This window comes from Hemitrygon akajei, chromosome 16, assembly GCF_048418815.1.
Source record: "Hemitrygon akajei chromosome 16, sHemAka1.3, whole genome shotgun sequence".
Lineage (NCBI taxonomy): Eukaryota > Metazoa > Chordata > Chondrichthyes > Myliobatiformes > Dasyatidae > Hemitrygon > Hemitrygon akajei.
The window spans coordinates 34765792-34783855 of NC_133139.1; the positions used below are offsets into that span (position 1 = coordinate 34765792).

Genomic DNA, 18064 nt, shown 5'->3' on the forward strand with positions numbered 1-18064 from the left:
GCATCCTGACATAGGTGTTTGTATTGTCTAGATGGTTTAAGGCTGTGTGAAGAACCATTAAGATTACATCTGCCGTTGACCTAATGTGGCGATAAGCAAATTGCAATGGGTCCAGGTCCTTGCTGAGGCAGGAGTTCGGTCTAGTCGTGACCAACCTCTCAATGCATTTCATCATTGTAGATGTGAGTGCTACTGGGAGATGGCCATTAAGGCAGCTCACATTATTCTTCTTAGGCACTTGCCTTTTTTATGGTTAGTTTCAAGAGAAAGGTAAAATGAAAAGGCTCTGGGATGAACGCAATCACATCCTTGGATGGTCTACAATTAAGGGTTATATGTTGAAGATACACAAGATGTATATTAAAACACAAGAGCCAGTTTTACTCTAATGACATTCCTGCAATGTAGAAGTTACATTTATTGTACAGTGTTCGTGTAGTTTGTGCTGTGCCGAGTGTTGTTGCGTGAATGAAGTCACCAGAGAGAGAGTTACAGGTAGATACAAAGCAGCTTCTTTATTTGACAAAACAACGTACAGCAGGCATCATGTGGAGACACTTTCGGTGGAAAGGTTTGCTGGTCCAACATGGGGCTCAATATTTATTTACTAAACTCAAAGGACAATGCTTTCTTTGAAACTACATGCAAACTTCACGCCTTCTGGTTCACATCCATCTCACAGATGCCAGCATCGTCTGTGGACTGTAGCTCTGTGGGTACCTGAGAATCATAGGTAGTGCAAGTGACTAGATTAACTGACTGCAAAGTGATTATTTGGTCTGCACCTATACTGAGTTGATAATGTAGATATAGACTCATTTGTTAGGATCAGGAGCAGGAATCCTTCTGTTATTCAGGTATATTGAAATCAATTACTGTGTTGATTAAAATCAGCTAACACTGAGTTAATTTTAGAAACACATTTCTGAATTTTTATTTTTTTATTTAATTGAGGACATCTCTAGTCAGACAAAATTCATTATTTTGCCCCATACAAAGAGTTCAGGATTTCTGAGTAACTTTCTGCCCGGCAATTAAAATTTTGATATTTGATTGATTTAACTATTTTGGCTCTCCTTAAATTTCCTAAAACAATTTCTATTCAAACTGAGTGCTTTTTTTTTCCCTTGGAATTTTTTTTACAGGACACTGTATCAGTGCATAGGCCAAGCTTCTATGCTGAAAGGTTTTATAAATTTATGAGCAACACTGTCTTCAGAAAGTCTTCATGTAAGTAAGCATTATGTTCTCTTTGGAAACACAAAGTACACTGCAGATGCTGTGGTCAAATAAGACGTACAAAAATGCTGGATGAATACAGCAGGTCGGGCAGAATCCGTTGTAAGAAGCAGTCAACGTTTTGGGTCCTGACGAAGGATCTCGACCCGAAACGTTGACTGCTTCTTTCAACAGATGCTGCCGGACCTGCTGTGTTCATCCAGCTTTTTTGTACGTCTGATGTTCTCTTTGGAGGCTCTTTGGAATATTACAAGGTCTGAATTTGTATTTTTGGAGCAAACTAATCATGTCAGTCCCTCTGTAGCCTGTTGGAAGAACAGATCTGAAATAACTCAACAAAATGATTATTTGTCATACACACTCACACTTCTGGACAGTGTAGTATTTCTACTGGCTGGAGATTAATGCTAATAGAAATTATTAATTAAGATGGTCATTTAAGTAACACACATAAAATGCTGGAGGAACTTAGCAAGTTAGGCAGCATCTATGGAGGGAAATAAGCAGTTGGCATTTCGAGCTGAGACCCTTTATTAGGACTGGAAAAGAAGGGGTGGAAGCCAGAATGAGAATGTCGTGAGAGGAGGACAGAGTACAAGCTGGCTGGTGATAGATAAGACTAAAGGGAGGTGATGGGAAAGTGAAGAGAAGGGGTGAGAGGGTAACCAGAATGGGAAATACAAAAAGAGAAAAGGAGGGGAGGAGTAATTTCCAAACGTTAAAGAAATCATTGTTCGTGCCACCAGGTTGAAGGCTGCCCAGACTGAATGAGGTGTTGCTCCTCTAACCTCAGTTAGGCCTTATTGTGTCAGTAGATGCGGCCATGGACAGCATTATTGAAATGGGAATGGGAAGTCGAATTGAAATAGGTAGCCACTAGGAGATCATGCCTTTTGTAGTGAACAGAGCAAAGGTGCTTGACAAAACAGTCCCTCAATCTGCATCATGTCTCACCTATGTAGAGGAGGCCACACTGGGAGCATCAAATGCAGTAGGTGACCCCAACAGGCATGCAGGTGAAGTGTCACCTTACCTTAAAGGATTTTTTGGGACCCTGAATAGTGTTGGAGGAGGTGTAGGGTCAGGTATCGCACTTACAGAGTTAAGTGCCAGGAGGGAGATTAGTGGGGAGGGATGCGTGCACAAGGGAGTCACGTAGAGAGTGATCTCTATGGAGAGCGGAGAAGAAGGAGAGGGAAAGGTGTGCTAAGTTGTAGGATCCCATTGAAAGTTTGGGGAATGATGTGCTAGATTTGAGGCTCAATGGTATAATATGTAAAGAGAAGGGGAACTCCGTCCCTCTTACAGCAATGGAACAATTTGGTGAGGGCAGATGTGGGAGAAATGGAGGAAATATGAGTGATGGCAGTATCAATGCTGGTGGAAGGGAAGCCCCATTCTCGAAAACAAAAAGAGGACATCTCAGATGTTCTAGAATGGAAAGCTTCATCCAGAGAACAGATGTGACAGAGATGGAGGAACGTAGAAAAGGAAATAGCATTTTTACAAATGACAGGCTGGGAAGAGGTATAGTCAAGATAATTGTGAGTGCCAGTGGGTTTGTAAAAGATATTAGTAAATAATCTTATCTACAGAGATTGAAAGGGGGGAGGAGAAAGAAGTTTTAGAAGTGAGAGGAGCCAAAAGAGGTTGAGGGTGAGAACTATTCCATCAGAAGGAGGACTGTGATGGTGGAGAGAACCTGGTTAGGTCTGTTGTCAAGAAAGAAGCAGAGAACTTTAAGGTCTTCCTGATGAGGGATGAAAGTGTATTGGGACTGGATATCCACAGTAAAAATAAGGTGATCCGGGGTATGGGACTGAAATTGATTGAAGTGATGTGTAATGTCATGGATGTAGGTAGGAAGTGACAGAACCAATGGGGTCAAAATGGAATTGAGGTCTGTGGATATGTGTTCAATGAGGCAGGAGCAGGCAGAAACAGTGGGTTTACTGGGACAGTTAGATTTGTGGATACTGGGTAGGAGGTAGAAGCAAGCAGTGTGGAGTACAGGAACTATGAGACTGGTGGCAACAGATGGGAGATCTCCAGAGTCGATGAGTTTGGTGATGTTGCAGAATGTTGTTTGATGCTTCTTAGTAGTGTTCTGTGTAACGGGGTAAGAGGAAGTGCCTAAGAGCTGCTGTCTGGCCTCAGCAAGGTAGAGGTCAGTTTGCCAGAATATGATAGCACCTCCTTGTCTGTGAGTGTGTCTGAGTAGCAGATATTCTCCAGCATTGTGTGTCTGCTGCTCAAGATTTCCACAAATGCAGATCTCTTGTGTGTATGGTTATTTAATATTTCAGTTTCATTATTTTACAGCATTGAAATCATCCCCATCTAAGAGAGGACGAACCTCTCTACCAGTTCCTAAATATGTCGGCCCAGGACAAGCCTTTTCAGCTAGTCAAATTCCTACAGAAGATGAAGAGAAGCGGTATGACCTCCGGGGAGCTAGAAGCTTCCCAACTCTTGAAGATGAAGGTAATTGCCATGAATATGTATTGACTTTTGGAATTGGGAATATTCATTTATCTCTTCCAAGAATACTGAGAATTAAATAGTTTCTATTTATTTATTTATTTATTTATTGTGATACACCAGAGAATAGGCCCTTCTGATTTAATCCCAGCCTAATCATAGGACGTTTCCAATGACCAATTAACCTACCAACCAATATGTCTTTGGTCTATGGGAGGAAACCCATGCGTTCATAGTGAGAACGTACAAACTCCTTACAGGCAGCAGCGGGTGTTCGTGGTGTTTCATGGTATTGGTCTCAGATGGACCCGTTTAATGCAGAAAACCAAAATGTTGTGGTTATTTTTGGAGTAAAACATTAAAGCAGGGGCACTAGTTCATAGTCCAGATGGCTGAAGCATTATGATCATATTCCCTTCATCCAAGTATTGTTGCGCATTCAAAATGAGAATGTTGGTGATACTTAACAGGATGTTTATGGAAAGAGAAACTGAATTAACTTGTCACATGGATCTTTCAAAAGCATCAGGGGCAGAAATGTGTAGCTGCTATTACTAAGGTGAAAGTGCTTGGGAAGCTGAAATGTATAAAGGTAGCTACATCACCTGGACCAGGTGGACTACACCCCAGGTTTCTGAAAGGAAAATGAAGAGATTGTGGTGGCATTGGCAGTGATCTTCCAAGAATCACAAGATTCTGGAATTGAATTGAATTGACTTTATCACTTACATCTTGATATACATGAATAAAAATCTTTATCTTACATCTCTATCTAAATGTTTAATTATAGTAATTTATAATAAATATTATGTATAACAAGATAGTCAATATAACATAAAAATACAGTTATGTCAACATGAATTAAGCAGCCTGATGGCCGGGTGGAAGAAGCTGTCCTGGAGCCTGTTGGTCCTGGCTTTTAAGCTGCGGTACCGTTTCCTGGATGGTAGCAGCTGGAATAGATTGTGGTTGGGGTGACTCAGGTCTCCAGTGATCCTTCGGGCCCTTTTAACACACTGTCTTTGTAAATGTCCTGAATAGTGGGAAGTTCACATCTACAGATGAGCTGGGCTGTCCGCACCACTCTCTGCAGAGTCTTGCAATTGAGGGCAGTACAGTTCCCAACCAAGCAGTGATGCAGCCAGTCAGGATGCTCTCAATGGTGCCCATATAGAAAGTTCTTAGAATTTGGGGGGCCATACCAAACTTCTTCAACTGTCTGAGGTGAAAGATGTGCTGTTGTTCTTTTTTTAACCACACAGCTGGTATGTACACACCTCGTGAGATCCTCGGTGATGTTTATGCCGAGGAACTTAAAGCTGTTCACCTTCTCAACCCCAGATCCATTGATGTCTATAGGGGTTAGCCTGTCTCTATTCCTCCTGTAATCCACAACCAGCTCCTTTGTTTTTGCGATGTTGAAGGAGAGATTGTTTTCTTGATACCACTGTGTCAGTGTGATGACTTCTTCTCTGTAGGTTGCCTCATTATTATTTGAGATTAGGCCAATCAGTTAGTGTCGTCAGTAAACTTAATTAGCAGATTGGTGCTGTGGGTGGTGACACAGTCATAGATATACAAAGAGTAAAAGAGGGGGCTTAAGATTCAGCCCTGAGGGGCACCTGTGTAGAGGGGCAGAGGTGAGGGAGCCCATTCTTTCCACCTGCCGGTGATCTGCAAGGTCTCTGAGCTTCTTGTCGAGCCTGGAGGGAATTATGGTGTTGAATGCTGAACTGTAGTCCAAGGACAGCATTTTCACATCAGTATCCCTCTTCTCCAGATGTGTAAGGATGGTGTGTAGAGCTGTGGCTATTGCATTGTGTGATGATTGGTTCTATCGGTAGGTGTATTGTAGGCGGTCCAGTGTGGGTATCAACATGCTGCAGTGGTAGTCCTTGACCAGCTTCTCAAATCATTTGCTTATTATTGAGGTGAGAGTGACAGGATGCCAGTCGTTCAGACATGTCTTTTTAGGTACAGGGACAATGGTAGATGTTTTGAAGCAGGAGGACACTCTACACTAGGAGAGGGAGAGATTAAAATTTCTGTAAACACGCCTCTCAGTTGCGCCACGCACATCCTGAATACTTTCCCTGGGGTGCCGTCCAATCCCGCAGCCTTGCGACTGTCCACCCGTTGGAAACATCTGCGTACTTCAGCCTCATAAATGACCAAGCTGCCAGTCGCATCATTTGCAGGTCTCCTCAGGGGCTCAGTACTGGCGACATCAAATCAAGTGTGAAAAAGCTCATCAGGGAGAGAGGCATTGATGTTGGAAACTCCACTAGATTTAGGTTTGAAGTCTGCAATGGTGTGCAGACCTTGCCATAGGCTGTGTGTGTTGTTGGTGGAAAGTTGAGTCTGAATCTTGTCTCTATTGTTGTTTCACTGCCTTAATGACTTTGTAGATCGTAGCTACATTTCTTGAGCTCTGTAAGCAATTTCTTGGGCTTCTTGGCAATGTAAGCTCTGTCTTGCGTGGTAAGTGCTGCTTGCACAGAAATGTTGATACAGGGTTTCTGGTTTGGAAAGACCCTGACTGACTTCTGGAGGACAACATCTTCGATACACTTCCAGATGAAACTTGTGACCCCTTCCGTGAAGTCGGAGACATCCTCATCATGGAAGACATTCCAGTTGATGTCATCAAAGCAGTCCTGCAGTATGGAGAGATTGATTGATTGGACCAACAGTGGATGGTTTTAACTATGGCCACCTCTTGTTTCAGCTTCTGCCTGTACATTGTCAACAGTAAAATGGAGGAGTGATCTGATTTTCCAAATGGGGGACAGAGGAGCACTTTGTAAGCATTGCAGAAGGGAGAGTAGCAGTGGTTGAGTATGCTATCTCCCCATGTGCTTAGCTGGATGTGTTAGCAAAACTTCAGAGAGATTTTAGTCAGTGACACTCTATTAAAGTCACCGGCGATGAAGGCAGCCTCTGGGTGTGCAGTCTGCAGGGTGCTGATGGTCTCGTACAGTTCCTTGAGAGCTAGGTCAGTATTAGCCTGTGGTGGAAGATACACAGCTATGATAATTATAGACGTGAACTCCCTAGGCAGCCAGAAAGGTCTGCACTGCAGCACCAGATACTCCAGATCCGGGGAACAAAAGGATTTGAGGGCATGCACGTTCTGGGGATTGCATCAGGCATTATTGATCATGAAGCATATCCCACCTGCTTTACTCTTCCCAGAGAGGTTTTTGCATCTGTCTGCCCGGAACAGGGAGAACCCAGAGGGTTCATTAGCATGATCTAGTATCTCCACCATCATCCAGGTCTCCATGAAGCACAAAATGGTGCATTCCTTTGTTTCCTGCTGTTAGGAGATTCTGACTCTCAGTTCACAGAGCTTATTGTCCAGGGACTGAACATTAGCCAGGAGTATGCTAGGGAGTGGCAGCCGATTAGCATGCCGTCTCAACCTCCCTACAACACCAGCCCTTCTCCCTTGCCTCCAATGCTGCTTCCGAGGTAGTGGCGGTGTAGTGTTGAGTCTCCCATTGATCATGCAAATAGGGGATCTCAGTATAGAAAAGGCGGCACGTAGTGGGTAAATGCCAACTTCTTGATGTTCAGGAGAGTCAGTATCATTTCTGATCTGCTACTTGAACGAGAAATGCGAAGGAAATCGCAGAAATTAAAAGTATACTGTAAAGTTGGAACGGAGCTTGCAACACGGCAACCATACGTGGTGTCATCTTACATTAGACAAATTAGGAATGGTTATGTTAACGCCTTCATTCCCAGAATCATCTTCATGAACCTCCTCTGGACACTCTCCAATGATAACACATCTTTTCGGAGATACAGGATCCAGAACTGTTGACTCCAAGTGTAGCCTGACTAGTGTCTTATAAAGGCTTAGCATTATCTCCTTGCTTTATATTCTCTTCCCCTTGAAACGAATACCAACATTGCATTAGCCTTCTTTACCACAGACTCAACCTGTAAATTAACCTTCTGGGAGTCTTGCACGAGGACTTCTAAGTCCCTTTGCACCTCTGATGTTTGAATCTTTTTTCCGTTTAGATAATAGTCCACACTATTATTCCTTTTACCAAAATACATTATCATACATTTCCCAACACTGCCACATTTTTGTCCATTCTTCCAATATGTCTAAGTCCTTCTGCAATTGCATTGCTTCCTCAGCACTACCTACTCCTCCAGCTATCTTTGTATCATCTGCAAACTTTGCCACAAAGCCATCAATTCCATAATGGCAAACAGTGTGAAAAGTAGCGGTCCCAATACTGACCCCTGAGGAACACCACTAGTCACTGGCAACAAACCAGAAAAGGCCCCCTTTATTCCCTCTTGCTGCCTCCTGCCTGTCAGCCATTCCTATATCCATGCCAGTATCTTTCCTGTAATGCTACGGGATTTTATCTTGCCCAGCAGCCTCGTATGGCACCTTATCAAATGCCTTCTGGAAATCCAAGTAAATGACATCCACTGCCTCTTGTTTGTCCACCCTGCTTGTTACTTCCTCGAAGAACTCTAACAGATTTGTCAGGCAAGATTTCCCTTCACGGAAGCTATGTTGACTTTGACTTATTTTATCGTTAGTCACCAAGTACCCCAAAACCTCATCCTTAATAATGGAACCCAGCAACTTCCCAACCACTGAGATTAGGCTAACTGGCCTATAATTTCCTTTCTTTTGCCTTGCTCCCTTCGTAAAGAGTGGAGTGACATTTGCAATTTTCCAGTTTTCCAGAACCATGCCAGAATCAAATGAATCTTGAAAGGTCATAACCAATGCTTCTCCTGTCTCTTCAGCAACCTCTTTCAGAACTCTAGGATTTAGTCCATCTGGTCCAGGTGATTTATCCATCTTAAGACCTTTCAGTGTGCCTAGCATTTTTTCATTTTTAATAGAAATGGCACTCACTCCTGCTCTCTGAAACTCAGAAACCTCTGGCACACTGCAAAAGTCTTCCACGGTGAAGACTGATGCAAAGTACTTATTAAGTTCTTCCACCATTTCTTTATCCTCCATTACTACCTTACCAGCATCATTTTCCAGTGGTCCAATATCAATTCGCATCTCCCTTCTACTCTTTATATAACTGAAAAAACTTTTAGTATCCTGCTTTATATTATTGGCAAGTTTGCTCTCATATTTCATCTTTTCCCTTCTTAAGGCTTTTTAGTTGCCTTTTGTTGGATTTTTAAAAACTTCCCAATCATCCAACTTCCAATCACTTTTGCTACATTATATGCCCTTTTCTTGGCTTTTATGCAGTCCTTAACTTACCTCATCAGCCATAGTTGCCTACCCCTGCCATTTTGTGAACAGCTTCGTCTGTGGGACATTACTATCTTGCACCTTGGGAACTATTCCCAGATACTTCAGCCTCCTCTGTTCTGCCATCATCCCCGCCAGTATCCTCCTCCAATCCACCTGGGCAAGCTCCTCTCTCATGCCTCCGTAATTCCCTTTATTCCATTGTGATACTGATACATGTGGCTTATGCTTCTCCCTCTCAAATTTGAGTATAAATTTAATCATGTTATGATCACTGTCTCCTAAGGATTCATTTACATTAAGCTCCCTAATAAAATCTGGATTATTACACAACACCTAATCTAAGATGGCCTTTCTCTGAGTAGGCACAAGCTGCTCTAAAAAGCCATCTTATAGGCATACAACAAATTCCCTCTCTTGCGATCTGACACCAACTTGATTTTCTCAATCTCCTTGCATATTGAAGTCCCCCATTACAATTGTGACATTACCCTTATGACATGCCTTTTCCAGCTTCCTTTGCAATCTCAACCTCATATCTTGGCTACTATTGGGAGGCCTGTATATGACTCCCATAATGGTTTTTTTTTACCCTTGCAGTTTCAACTCCAGCCACAAAGCTTTAACATTCCCTGACCCTGTGTGACCTTTTTCTAAATATGTAATTCCATTTTTTTTACCAACAGAGCCACACCACTGCCTTTGCCTTCCTGCCCTTCCTTTCGATACAAAGTATATCGTTCGATATTTAGCTCCCAACTATGACCTTCTTTCAGCCGTGACTCAATGATGCCCACAACGTCATAACAACCAATCTCTAATTGCGCCACGAGTTCATCCACCTTACTCCAAATACTACATGTATATAAGTACATCACCTTCAGTCATCCATTCTTCACTCTTAAGAATTTTGCCTCTGTGCTACAACTTAACTCTTTGCACTGTCTGCATTTCTGCTCAATCATTGGCTTGTCCTTCATATTACCCCCATCATTTACTTGCAAACCTGCTGGCTCATCCTCAGTTCTATTGTACTGGTTCCCATCCCCTTGCTATATTAGTTTAAACTACTCCCAACAGCTCTAGCAAACCTGCCTGCAAGGATTCAAGTGCAACCCATCCCTTTTATACAGGTCACACCTGCCCTAGAAGAGGTCCCAATAATCCAGAAATCTGAATTCTTGCCCCCTGTCCAATTCTTCAGCCACGTCATTCTATTCCTGGCACAGGCTGCAATCTCAAGATTACTACCCTTGAGGTCCTGCTTCTCAACTTCCTTCCTATCTCCCTGCATTCTGGTTTTAGGATGTCTACCTATGTTGTTGGTACCAATGTGTACCACGACTTCTGGCTGCTCACACTCCCTTTTCGGGTTATTGTGGACACATTCAGAAACATCGCGAAGCCTGGTACCTGGGAGGCAAGCTACCATCTGTGCTTCTTTTTCGCATCCACAGAAACACTATCTGTCCCCCTAACTGTAGAGTCCCCTGTTACTGCTGCTACCCTCTTCAGTTCCCTACCCCTCTGGGCCACAGGGCCAGACTCAGTGCCAGAAACACGGTCTAGGTGATAAGTTGGTGGGGTAGATCGTGTTTAGAAGGCAGAGTGTTTCCAGTAGGACTAAAACAGATTAGAAGAATGGGCAAAGAAGTGGCAAATGGAATATAGTGTGGGGAAGTGTAAGGTCATGCATTTTGGTAGAAGAAATAAATATCAAAGTAAAGATGTGCTGGCATTGGAGAGGATCCAGAGGAGATTCATGAGAATGATTCTGGGAATGAAAAAGTTAATGTATGAGAAGCATTTGATGTTCTGGGCCTATACTTACTGGACTTTAATAGAATGAGGAGGGATGTCATGAAAACCTATTACATTTAGGTGGAATAAAGGCCTAAACAGAGTGGATGTGGAAATGTTTCCTATAGTAAGGGAGACTAGGACCAGATTACAGAGCCTCAGAATAGAGGGGTGTTCCTTGAGAACAAAGATGAAAAAGAATTTCTTTAGCCGGAGGGTGGTGAATCTGGAATTCTTTGCCACAGACGCTTATGGAGGCCAAGTCATTGGTTATATTTAAAGCATAAGTTGATAGGTTCTTGATTAGTGAGGGTGTCAAAGGTTATGAAGCGAAGACAGGAGAATGTGGTTGAGAGGATTAATAAAACAGCCATGATGGAATGGCAGAGCAGACTCAATAGGCTGAATGGGCTAATTCTACTCCCATGTCATATGGTCATCATTGCATTTTTCCTGTGGTGGATGTTGCCTGAATTACAGACTATTTGCAGAATTTTGATGTCTTTTTCACAATTTCATCATTTATAGCATTTTGTTTTTGGAATTGTGCTATAATCCACTGAATGAGTTTTAAAAGTTCAAGGCCAGTTAGGTAGAGCAATATCTAGAAAGTTCTCCTCTGAGATCTTTGTTCAATTGAAGTTAGCTTAGCAGGTCATTTTGATTATGCTTGCGTTTTTCTTTTCACTGTAACGTGAAATCTTTGGCAGCCCAGAGTTAGTCTAATTAAATATACAAATACTCAATGCTCAGTGGAATGAGGTGATCATTTGTTCTATAACTTCATTGTTCCTTGCTAAAAGGATTTATTAATATCTAAACTAGTCCTGTGTTTTCTTTTTTTCTCAATCTTTTTATTCTTGTTATTAATATCAGCAAAATAAAATAATACATAGATAATGGGATTACAAACATACACTTTCAAACTAAACATAAGAGAATACATAAGCAATGATTACAATATAAATGAGTATTCCCAAATCATAAACAATACAATATACAAATAAACAAGTCAAACCTAGGTATATCATAATATATATTTTTGAAAAAAAGAAAAAAAATTATGCAAAAAAAACTAATCTAATAATCTAATAGCTAATAGAGAAAAAAAAACAAAAAGAGAAAAAGAAAAGAAAAAAAGGGCTGTTTACAATATCTCACAACAATAGAAAATCATCAATGTCGTCAACTCCGATCCTCTCAACATATATACAATCAAAACTGGAAAAACAAATAGGCTTGGAACAGGGTCATTTTACATCATATGAAAATATTGAATAAAAGGTCTCCATATCTTATAAATTTAATAGAAGTATCAAATACCACACTTCTAATTTTTTCTAAATTTAAACATAACATAGTTTGAGAAAGCCAATGAAATACGGTAGGAGGATTAATTTCTTTCCAATTCAACAAAATAGATCTTCTAGCCATTAATGTAAGAAATGCAATCATTCGACAAGTGGAAGGGGATAAATGGAGTGAGTCCATCATTGGTAAACCAAAAATTGCAGTAATAGGATGAGGTTGTAAATCAATGTTCAATACCGCAGAAATAATATCAAAAATATCTTTCCAATATTTTTTCAAAAGCGGACACGACCAAAACATATGAGTTAAAGACGCTATCTCAGAATGACATCTGTCACAAATAGGATTTATATAGGAATAAAAGCGAGCCAATTTATCCTTGGACATATGAGCCCTATGCACAACTTTAAACTGTATTAATGAATGTTTGGCACATATAGATGATGTATTAACTAATTGAAGAATTTTATCCCAATTCTCAATAGGGATAATAAGGTTAAGTTCTCTTTCCCAATCATTTTTAGTCTTATGAAAGGGCTCTGAACGTATCTTCATAATTATATTGTAAAGTTTTGATATTAGCCCTTTCTGAAAAGGATTTAGTTCAAACAAATTTTCCAAAATACCTGAAGACACAAAATTTGGAAAAGTAGGAAGTACAGTATTTAAGAAATTCCTAATCTGTAAATATCTAAAAAAATGAAATCTAGGCAAATTATATTTATTAGATAATTGCTCAAAAGACATAAAACAATTATCTAAAAATAAATCGGAAAAACGTAATAATCCTTTAGTCCTCCAAGCTGAATAAGCCTGGTCTATAATAGAAGGATAAAAAAAGCAATTGGATACAATAGGAATATTTAAAACAAACTGAGTCAACCCAAAAAATTTCCGAAATTGAAACCATATACGTAAAGTATGTTTAACTATTGGGTTGTCAATTCATTTCGGCAATTTAGAAAGAGCAAAGGGAAGAGAAGTCCCTAAAATAGAACCCAATGCGAATCCTTGTACAGAATTAATTTCCAAGTTCACCCAATGGGGACCAAAAGATATATCCCAATCCTTTAACCAACATATCAAATATCCGATATTAACTGCCCAATAATAAAATCTAAAATTAGGCAATGCCAATCCACCTTCCTTCTTTGCCTTCTGTAAATGTATTTTACCTAACCTAGGATTTTTATTCTGCCATATATATGAGGAAATTTTTGAATCAACATTAGAAAAAAAAGATTTCGGAATAAAAATTGGTACCGCTTGAAATATATATAAAAACTTGGGTAAAATAACCATCTTAATGGCATTAATCCGACCTATCAAAGATAAAGATAATGGTGACCACTTAGTAAACAAACATTTAATTTGATCAATTAAGGGTAAAAAATTAACCTTAAATAAGTCTTTATAGTTTTTTGTGATTTTAATCCCTAAATAAATAAAAGAGTCATTAACTAATTTAAAAGGTAAATTTCCATAAATTGGAACCTGTCTATTTAAAAGAAACAATTCACTCTTATTAAGATTTAATTTATACCCAGAAAAATCACTAAATTGAACCAACAATGATAAAACTGCAAGAATGGATTTCTCAGGATCAGAAATAAATAATAATAAATCATCTGCATATAAAGATAACTTATGTATATCTGTCCCACGCTTAATGCCAAAAATGTTCTGTGATTCTCTGATAGCAATAGCCAAGGGTTCTAAAGCAATATCAAATAATAATGGACTAAGAGGACAACCTTGTTTAGTACCCCGAAATAAACGAAAAAAGGGAGATCTTAGATTGTTAGTAAGCACCGAGGCTACTGGAGTATGATATATCAGTATAATCCAGGAAATGAATGTCGGACTAAAATTAAACTTCTCAAGCACATAAAATAAGTATGGCCATTCAACTCTATCAAATGCTTTCTCCGTGTCTAATGAAATAACACATTCTGAAGTGCTATGTGAAGGAGTATAAACAATATTCAATAATCTCCTAACATTAAAAAAAGAATAGCGATTTTTAATAAAACCGGTTTGATCTTCCGAAATAATTTGGGGTAATACTTTCTCCAACCTGGATGCCAGTAACTTGGAAAAGATCTTGGAATCTACATTCAATAAAGATATTGGTTTATAGGATGCACAGTCAGTAGGGTCTTTATCTTTCTTCAGTATTAAAGAAATGGAAGCTCTGTAAAAAGATTGTGGCAAATTGCCCAATCTAATTGCTTCTTCAAAAACCCTGCAAAACCAAGGAGAAAGAGTAGTGGAAAAACATTTAAAAAATTCTACTGTATACCCATCTGGACCTGGTGCTTTCCCAGAATTCATAGAAGAAATAACCCCTTTAATTTCTGCATCTGTAATAGGAGTTTCTAATATTGAAAGATCATCTGATGATAATTTTGGAAAATTCAATTTCCCAAGAAAATCACACATGGTATTACGATTATTAGGGAATTCGGAATGATACAGGGAGGTATAAAAATCTTGAAATGATTTATTTATCTCATCATGGTTAACTGTCAGATCCCCATTCTGCTGACGGATCTTAGTAATTTGACGTTTAACCAAAGCATTCTTCAATTGACTAGCTAACAGTTTACCCGATTTATCACTATGTATATAAAAATCAGATCTGGTTTTCATTAATTGATTTTCAATCGAAGATGTAAGTAATAAACTATGTTCCATTTGAAGTTCAACCCTTTGTTTGTAAAGCTCCTCGCTAGGAGTAATCGAATATTTCTTGTCAATCTCTTTAATTTTATCAACCAATAAAAGAGTTTCCATCTTGATGTGTTTTCTCAGACCAACAGAATAGGAGATAATCTGTCCACGTATATATGCTTTAAAAGTGTCCCAAAGTGTTCCGCAAGAAATATCATCCGTGGAATTAGTTGAAAAGAAGAAATCAATCTGTTCCTTCATAAATTTAATAAAATCTGGATCTTGCAATAAGGTAGAGTCAAATCGCCATTGTCTAGCACTAGAAGCTGTATCCGTAAATTTAATAGAAAGTTTTAATGGAGCATGGTCAGAGATGGCTATAATATCATAATTACAACCAATTACCGATGGAATAAAACAAGAGTCATTAAAAAAATAATCAATTCTCGAGTAGGAATGATAAACATGTGAGAAAAATGAAAACTCTTTGTCCTTAGAATGCCGAAATCTCCAAATATCAAAAATTCCATTATCAGTCAAAAAGGAGTTAATACAAGTGGCTGACTTATTAGGTAAAGTCTGAGTAGATAAAGATTTGTCCATCAAAGGATTTAAACAACAATTAAAGTCACCATCCATTAACTTATATTCATTTAGATTAGGTAAGGAAGTAAATAAGGACTTAAAAAAATTGGGACAATCAACATTTGGAGCATAAACATTAACCATAGCAACCTTTTTGTTGAAAAGTAAGCCAGTAATTAACAAAAATCTACCATTCGGATCCGAAAAGATATCATGTTGGACAAATGCAATAGAGGAGTCAATAAAAATTGAAACTCCCTTAACTTTGGCATTTGAATTCGAATGATACTGTTGATCCCTCCAAAACCTAAAAAAGCGATATTTGTCCTCTTTCCTCACATGAGTTTCTTGTACAAAAATAATATGAGCATTAAGTCTTTGGAATACTTTGAAAATCTTTTTCCGTTTAATCGGATGGTTTAAACCAGGGGTGGGCAAACTTTTTGACTTGTGGGCCACAAAGGGTTCTAAAATTTGACAGGGGGGCCGGACCAGGAGCAGATGGACGGAGTGTTTTGGTAATACACCTCATAAGAGAAAATAAAATATCATGGGATATGTAGAAAACATGTGCTTTAATTTCAATTGAAAATGAACAAATGCATTACAACAAAATATCTGTCTTTGAAGTCCCATGGTATTTAGCTATTTATTGAAATGACTTTTAAAACACTGAAAATTAAATGAAGAAAATACAGCTTTTTTTAATAGTAACAGTTATTATTTTAAAGCACTGAAAATTCTGTTATCCTTCAAGATATTATCATTATCACTCTCCTCCTGACTGTCTTTATTTCAAAAACGGTAGGAGATGCAGGTCTACTTGTCCTGCTCCTTCTTATTCAATTGTCCCCTGTGCCAAAACTCAACAACGACCAGCACAAGGACAGAACAGTGACAGCGCACCAGTATGCGGAGCGCGTTATTTGATCTGGAGCGCATTTTTTATTTTGAGAACGTATGTGAGAGGTCAAAGAGTAAAGCGCAAATGTGGAATAATACGCTGCACCTCAACAAAGGTCAATGTATATAGAGTGCGTCATCTATTGGGAAAACACCAGAATTGCGGGGAAAAAACGTTAACAAGGTTTATTAATATAATTTCATCAAGTTCTGCGGGCTGGATTAAAAAGCTTAATGGGCCGCATATGGCCCCCGGGCCGTAGTTTGCCCATGCCTGGTTTAAACCATTAGTATTCCAAGAGACAAAATTAATATTCTGAGCCATATTACTGAAATCAACCCTTTGGTATATAAAGGGTTAACCAAATTATGAACTCATGTACCCGGAAGAGGAACAAAAATAAGGGGCGGACCCAGAAGTGACGACATAGCGGACATTTTTGTAGTTCAAAATCAGCCCAAATGAAAAAACTAAAAAAAACTAGAATAAAAACCATAAGATTTAGAAAAAGACCTCCCACCCCCCACCCAAGAAGAAAAAAAAAGACCATCTCAGCCAGAGATAGGCCGAGAAAAAGGAAAAATGAAACTAACTCTACCCCCATATCAGTAGAAGACAACTCTGAATATAAAGGATAAAAAAAAAGATCCACCCAAACTCTAAAGAAATAATAATCACTATACTAAAACCAAACTTCTTAATATAATTAATCGTAAAAAAAACCAAAAAGAATAATGTGTTTTCTAACTTAAATCTACCACTCTATAATAATCTATCAAATAAAGATAATCCATCGGTGTGACTGTACTTTTATTAAATAGTGATTTCATGTTTAAAGGAATGTACCCATGATCCTGAAAAAGCTGGAAACGTTCTTTTAATCACCTTTGGAACCATTTTGAAAGCTTTTTTTCATAATCTTAACAAAAGTTTCCAAATAATCTACAAGGCCGAATTGATACATTTCATTTTTCATTAATTTTTGTGTAAATATTCTGTTTTCTTTGGTATTGGCCAGGAACCCGTAGGTGGCCATGAACTGGTTTGTCAAGATAGTTTTTTTTAATCTGCTCTCAACTGTCTTTTGATTGAATTAAATACAGCCATGTCTGTATAATTGTGTGGCATTGCATTCAGCAATGTCAATTATTGTTTACCAGTTTAACCCTTTCTGAAGTGTGTAGTAAACCTACTTGCAGAAACTAGTTGTTCTCTGCAAGCCTCACATATACACAATTTCTTTATTTTCTGTAAACTTTTGTACTATAACCCTAAGACCAATGTTAGTTAACTTCAAATTGTTGAATAGAAATTATTTTGACATTGCCATAAGCAGATCCTTATTTATTACACAGAAATGTTCCACAATAAATTGCAAACGATGATAATAAAAATGTTCCACAATAAATTGCAAACAATGATAATAGCACATTGTAACAATTTCCTGGTGCTTTTACAAGGTTCAGAATGCATAATAATCTACCTTTACAAATGTTGCAGGGCATCTCATCGTGGAGTCTCTGTCCATGGTGGGTGGGTGGTGACTGGTGCTGCCCAGAGGGTTCTGGGCAGAACGAGGATGGTGAGCATGTGAAGGACAGAGGCATCTCATGGGGTGTATATTCTGTACATTGATTTAGTGGCCTAAAATTCCCTTGACCAATGTATCAGTTTTTGAAAATTGAGAGTATTTTTCCAAACTAAAATATGGTGGATTCGGGCTAATTGGACCATTAGTTAGTCAGGGCAGCTACTTATTTGGGACAACTCTTAAAGAACAAAAACTTATTGAGAAAATAGCCAGGATTCCTTTCAAT

At 38.9% G+C, this 18064-nt stretch overlaps 1 protein-coding gene across 5 annotated transcripts in view; it reads left to right on the top strand.

The window, feature by feature from the left end:
• LOC140739968 (phosphatidylinositol 4-phosphate 5-kinase type-1 gamma-like) overlaps positions 1–18064 on the top strand; it is a 182552-nt gene that overhangs the window by 112459 nt on the left and 52029 nt on the right. For all 5 annotated transcript variants that reach the window (XM_073068680.1, XM_073068682.1, XM_073068685.1 and 2 more), the window contains exons 11-12: positions 1146–1230; positions 3562–3723. In XM_073068680.1, the coding sequence (XP_072924781.1) occupies positions 1146–1230; positions 3562–3723 (247 nt within the window). The remainder of the gene's footprint in view (positions 1–1145; positions 1231–3561; positions 3724–18064) is intronic.